This window comes from Crocuta crocuta, unplaced genomic scaffold (assembly GCF_008692635.1).
Source record: "Crocuta crocuta isolate KB4526 unplaced genomic scaffold, BGI_CrCroc_1.0 scaffold451, whole genome shotgun sequence".
In the NCBI taxonomy this organism is placed as follows: domain Eukaryota; kingdom Metazoa; phylum Chordata; class Mammalia; order Carnivora; family Hyaenidae; genus Crocuta; species Crocuta crocuta.
In genome coordinates, this window is record NW_027527963.1 from 1994671 (window position 1) to 2000670 (window position 6000).

Consider the following 6000-nt stretch of genomic DNA (forward strand, 5'->3'; position numbering starts at 1 on the left):
GAATATCCCCAATGTAACCCAAGCCCCTCATTCCCCAACACCTCTCTGTGCTTTCTCCAGAGTGCAATCTGGAACTCTGACATCAGTAAAATCCTCTGCCTTGTCCATATTTTCTTTGAATGCTACCTTCCACTTCCTGCTTTAACTGAAACCTAGCAATTCCACAAGAATACAGCTTTCTCTACACCTACAGTATATCAGTGCACACAACAGATACTCAGAAAATGCTGAATACAAGAATGACTCATAGTACTATTAATAATAGTTTAGACCCTGGACAGAGAGACAAGGTAGGGTGAGAGAATGGTGGATGCAAATAAGATATCTATGTGTAAATGCCTAGTTTTCAGATCAGAGTGACTATGGCTTATGATAATTAGATACTGATTTCAGAATCATCATCAAAGAAAAGAGAGTCCTGGTTGTAACCTCTATGCAGAAATGAACAATGGAGGAAAAGAGATTGTGTACCAGGCTTCAGTGGGCACACACTAAAAAAATGAGAGAAAGTTTGAGAACCATCAAAGGGCAAAACATAAAGAGAAAGAACCGGACATAAATAAAACTAAGGGAAAAGGAAAAAGAGAAGCTTATGGACACCTAGAGAAGAGAGAAAAGTGTCCTGGAGCATTATTCAGAAGCAAAATCTACTGTACTGAATTTAGTTGAAAAAATTCACTGTTTAGTCAGTAAATTTGGAGGAACATTAAGATATCTCGAAGAAAGATGGGGTGCCTGGGTGGCTTAGTCGGTTAAGCGTCCGACTTTCACTTAGGTCATGATCTCGCGGTTAGTGGGCTCGAGCCCCGCGTCGGGCTCTGTGCTGACTGCCAGCTCAGAGCCTGGAGCCTGTTTCAGTCTGTGACTCCCTCTCTCTCTGACCCTCCCCTGCTCACGCTATCTTTCTCTCTCTCTCCTAGAAATAAATAAAAATCTTAAAAAAAAAAAGATATTTCGAAGAAAGATATTAAAGGAGGAGGAAAAAAGAGACAAAATAAGAAAGAGCAGGCTGCAGATAAGGATAGGTAAATTCTGTGGTCCCAAGAACACAATGGGCAAGTTCACTGCTGGAGTTGAGCCAAATAGATTGGTGAGTAGAATACACACAGAACTTCCAAGGCCTGACTCCCAATTGCTATGACAATAAAACCCCATCCTCATATTAGTGATTTAAAAAAAATCATAAGCAAATGTTATTTACTATTCTTAGGGAAAGTGAATCCCCACTCCTACCAGCTCCATGATGGAAGTTCTGTGGAGTAATGTGGGAGTGAACAACTGTTGATCCCAGAGAGTTGGCGTTAGGATGGTAATGCCAGACATACGGAAGGATTACACATACACTTGCCTCAATGCTGAGCAACACTTAGATACTGAATTAAGATCTCCTTCTAAACTGAGTGTAACTCCTATAAATAAAACTAAACGTTTATGAATATGCTTTGTTGCACCTGCCATTTACGGTGTTATCACTGTACAAATGGGAACTGAAAGTCTTTGCTCAGTGGTATGCTGGAAGACAACTGTATGGTTTTGGGATTTTTTTTTAAAGAACTGATCTGCAGCTGCTGATGTCCACAGTGTAAATACTCCTACCATGACTGCTTTCAAGCCAACAACATGATGTCCCTGAATGGGGAACTGGGTAGAGATGTGCACAATGGTCTCATAAGTCAGTGCAAGCTGGCTCCATAGAGTCAGGTGTAACTAGTTTGGACTTGGGCTGGCATAGATCATTTTCAAAGCCCCTCAGGAGGTTGTCTGGGCAGCCAAGCTGAAAATCACTACTTATAATGGTGCTTCTCAAATTTTCATGTGCTTATAAATCACCTGGGGATCTTGTCCAAATTCAGTCTTTGACTCAGTAGGTAGCATTGGTCCCTAGCAAGGGAGATAAGTGGACTAAACAAAGGAGAATAAAGCAGTCATTTATAGCTCTACCTTTGTCAGAAATCTTTGAGAGGGAGGCTTCGAAGAGAAGTCACAAACTGGAGGTCCATGAATTATTTGTGGCCAAACCCACAGAGAGGTTTTCTTTTACACAGTTCTACTTTTAAATTTGGATTATATGCCAAGACAGTAAGATTCCATATTCCCAGCTTCTCTGAAAAAGCAAAAGGCACTAACTACAGCAACAACAAAATAAGATCTGACACCCTGCCTGCAGGGATCCTACCCACTTTAGGGTAGGTAGGAGACTTCCTACTCAACCGTTTCCCACTTGTGGTCTCCACTGCTCCACTTATGTTTCTTATTTCATCTTTGAAGGAATTTGAGGAGTATTCATATATTAGGTTTCATATAACTGATAGTATACATTTTGCTCCCCATTTGCACCAGCCAACTCTTCTGTCTCATTTCCCACCATTGCTCACATATAAACTATATTCCTGAAATGGCTTACATAGCATTCCTAGAATTCATCACCTTTTCCTTTCCTCCAAACTTTGGATTGACCCCTTTTCCTAGAATACACTCCATCCTTCTTTCTCTGCTAGAAACAATCTGAATCTTTCTTCAATATCTAGCTCGAAAGTCTTCTCCTTCCTGACTCCTATGCTCTTGCAACAAGGTGAATCCTCTTCTGTTAAATCTTATAATTGCTCATTCTGGGATATTTCCTATTCTCTGAGGCCCCAAAAGGTATTAGATAAGCTTTATTCATTTTTTATATTATCAAGGTAAAATGCTTTGCCGTAGAGAAGATCCTCAATAGTTTTGTGAAATAATAGATTGTGAATTAACTTTGAACTATTAGATTACATCTCTTGAAAGCTCTTTTGTTACTTTATCAAGGGAGTGTTGCAATTATTATCCTATCCTATAAAGGACAAGTTAAATCCGTTTGCACAACTGTCTGCAGAAATTCTGCAAGCTCTCTTCTTTCCCCTGAACTTCAATTTTGGTTTTACTTACTTGAATTATAAGAATATTTATTCTATAAATCTAGCCTCAGATAAACATAAACCACCTAAAATCAAACAATCCTTAATAGAATTAATACCTTATACTTATATGGAATAATCAATTTTTTAAAGCACTTTCACGAACACATTTATCCTCACACTAACCTGTAAAATACATACCCAATTTATTACCCTTTTTCAGCATTTATAAGCTAAAGTGAAATGTCCTCCATGAACTAGGAAGAAAGGAAAACAGAAAATTTAAGAAAAATCTTTGCAGTGCCCACCTAAGTCCTTCGAAAGAGAGATCCACCCTATAATCTTTTCCAGACTTGATTTCCTAGGATGGCTAGGGGCTAACCATCTGCCTTATTCCACTTCCAAATTTCCAGAATCCCTAATGTTTTATTGAAAAACAGAGGCTCACATGTGTTGAATTAACATTTATTAGAGCCAAAGCAGTAATCCAGGTCTTTGAATTCCAAGTATAACATCCCACTTTTCTTAATTATGTTTACCTTTACAAACAGAGCTATAATCATCCAGCAATATATACATGCTTCATAAATCTGTCTTCACAAACATGAAGGAATGAAAGCTCCTGTACCTTTTCCTCAAAAAATAAGTTATATATGAGGATCAAAAGTTCACCCATTGATTTTATGGAGTTAGTTGCATGAGGCAACTTTAAAATGCCTCATGATCTCATCAGAGTGCATAAGAAAGGCTATAACCCCTAAGTCAGTTTGCAAATTTCTGCATTGTGTCACTCCCAAGTGGATGCTATGTTCTCTAATGTTTAATGCATTTTTGGAAAGATTTATATTATGGATGAGGTGGGAATCAAAGATTTTAGCCTCTTCATCCACTAATGATAAAACCAATGCAAATTAATGGAAAAAAGGCAATGCCAATGCCGGGAAAGAGGATCTCAAATTGTTAATGGTAGTATGAAATAAAGCTGATCAGTGAGATTTAAAGGAAGTAGCAAAGGAGTGGAAATGGCAGGGTTTAAAGGCATAATGATCCACTTCTCTCAGATTCTTTCTGCATTTCCGAAGACTTTCTAAGAATTTTGATGTGGCCTCAAGGATGCCCCCCTCCATGACAGTGGGGGTACGATACAATCCATGCTTCCTCCCCAAAGCACACCATGAACGCTGGTGACAATAGAAAGCAATACTGTTTAGGGATTACAAGGATGTTCTATACCTGTGTTGTTGAAAAGACTGAAACATTTAGGAAAGTGCAGTGTCTATTTTTTTCCTCAACCTCCACATACTGTTCCCAGTTCAATAACTCTGAACTTCTCTGCCATTTCCACCCTCCCTTGTAAGAAAGAGGACAAACCAGTGTCTGCTTCTTTATCAGTCAGGAGGGGATATGTTTTCTGTGTTCCTTCTCCCTGCTTGAATATTAGTCCAATCTCTAAAAAGGACTACTCTAAGATTTTTATTATGTGAGATATTTTTAACTTTTATTTTTAAAAATAGGGAAAATCCTGGTAATTATGGCAACAGAAGTTGAAGTAACTGGAGAGCAGTACGACTCCCCACCTCACTACCTTGTACGTTTCCTAAGCATTTTGCTCACTGCGTCTGTAAGCGACAAGAAGAAAGATTGGACTGAATTAAAAGTGGCCCAAAAAAAGTTCTCTTCAAGTGAGCACGAGTAAGGAAGTTCTAAGAAAGAGCACTGGATTCTTTTGGTAGAGAGAGAAATGTAAGGAATACAGAGGGCGGGGAGGGTCCCTTGGCAGGCTGGGGATTAGGGAAGAGGTGCGGTCTCGGACTCACCCCCCAGCCAGGTGTCAGAGATGTTCTGGAGCATGGTGACCGGGATGCAGAAGAAGGCGATGAGCAGGTCGCTGAACGCCAAGGAGCAGATGAAGATGTTCGTGACGGTGCGCATGGCCTTGCTGCGGGTCACCACATAGACCACCAGCGCGTTGCCAAAGAGCGCTAGGGCAAAAATGAGCACGCCGGTGAGCACGAAGGCCAGCTTGGCGCGTCCCGGCAGCTCCGGGGTGTAGACAAGCGGCCGCAGTCCGTACCGCGCGATGAACTGCTCGCGCGTCAGGTTATGGTCCCGTAGCAGCCTGGCGAACTGTTCCCGGGTGATGTTGAGAGACTGCATGTCGCGCGCTCCCCGAGCTGCCACGGGCGAGCCCCGCAGCGGGGCGGGGCGGGGGCTGCGAGGGGACCGGGCTGGCGGCCGCCTCCCACCCTCGGAGGTCCGGACAGCCTCCGCGAGGAGGAACCTCTGCACCCCAGCAGGTTCAGGAAGGAAAGCAGCGACGGATCAAAACCACAATCAAGAGGGGGGAAGCCAAAGCATGGGAGACTATCCCGTTGACCGAAACTGTTCGCAGTTCAGAGAAAGTTCTTAGTCCTCTCAGGGTCTGTAGCCGCGCTGCAGGGAGAGCCGGAGCGCCGCTCCAGAGTCCTGGCGCCTCTGGCTCCCCAGCCGTCTGCGGCAGGGACAGCCCCAGGGGCCGCGGAGGGTGGGGCTGGAACTGGGCGGCGCGCCACTCACCTCCCGGCTCCAGCAGCTCAGACCCCGCCTCCCACACCCTCAGGGAGCGGGAAACCTGCCTTCTGCCACCCAGCGCTTTACTCCTGCCCCAGGTCATGCTTCTGTGCAAAACTCAACATTGGGGTTTCTACCGTCTCACGGTTTCTCCTTTGACTAAATAATGTAGGCCACAGCTACCTGAGGCAAAATGGGATTTAAGATTTTTTTTTTATATTTTCAAAAATAATTACAGCACACAGAAAATTGCAAGGATAATACAGAGAGGTCCCAAGTATCCTTCATCTAGTTTCTCCTGTGATTACGTCTTTCTTAATTAAGGTAAGATACAAAGCCAGGAATCTGACATAGCTGCAACGTGTGTGTAAAGTCTGTCCTTATCCCAAGTGTAGATTCCCGTAACCATCACCAAAATCAAGATACTATACTATTCTATGAGCACAATGATCTCCCTCTTGCTACGTCTTTGTAGTTATACAACCTGCTCCCCCCCCCTCCCCAACCCCTGGCAATTACTAAGCTGTTCTTTATCTCTATACTTTTGACATAAGATTGTATACAT

General features: G+C 42.8%; 1 protein-coding gene across 1 annotated transcript in view; it reads right to left on the minus strand.

Annotated features, from left to right (window-relative positions):
* The window catches only part of QRFPR (pyroglutamylated RFamide peptide receptor), a 37805-nt gene extending 32763 nt beyond the window's left edge, over positions 1 to 5042 (minus strand). The window contains exon 1 of the mRNA XM_077752788.1: positions 4703 to 5042. Within this exon, the coding sequence (XP_077608914.1) occupies positions 4703 to 5042 (340 nt within the window). The remainder of the gene's footprint in view (positions 1 to 4702) is intronic.
* Positions 5043 to 6000: the final 958 nt, after the last annotated feature.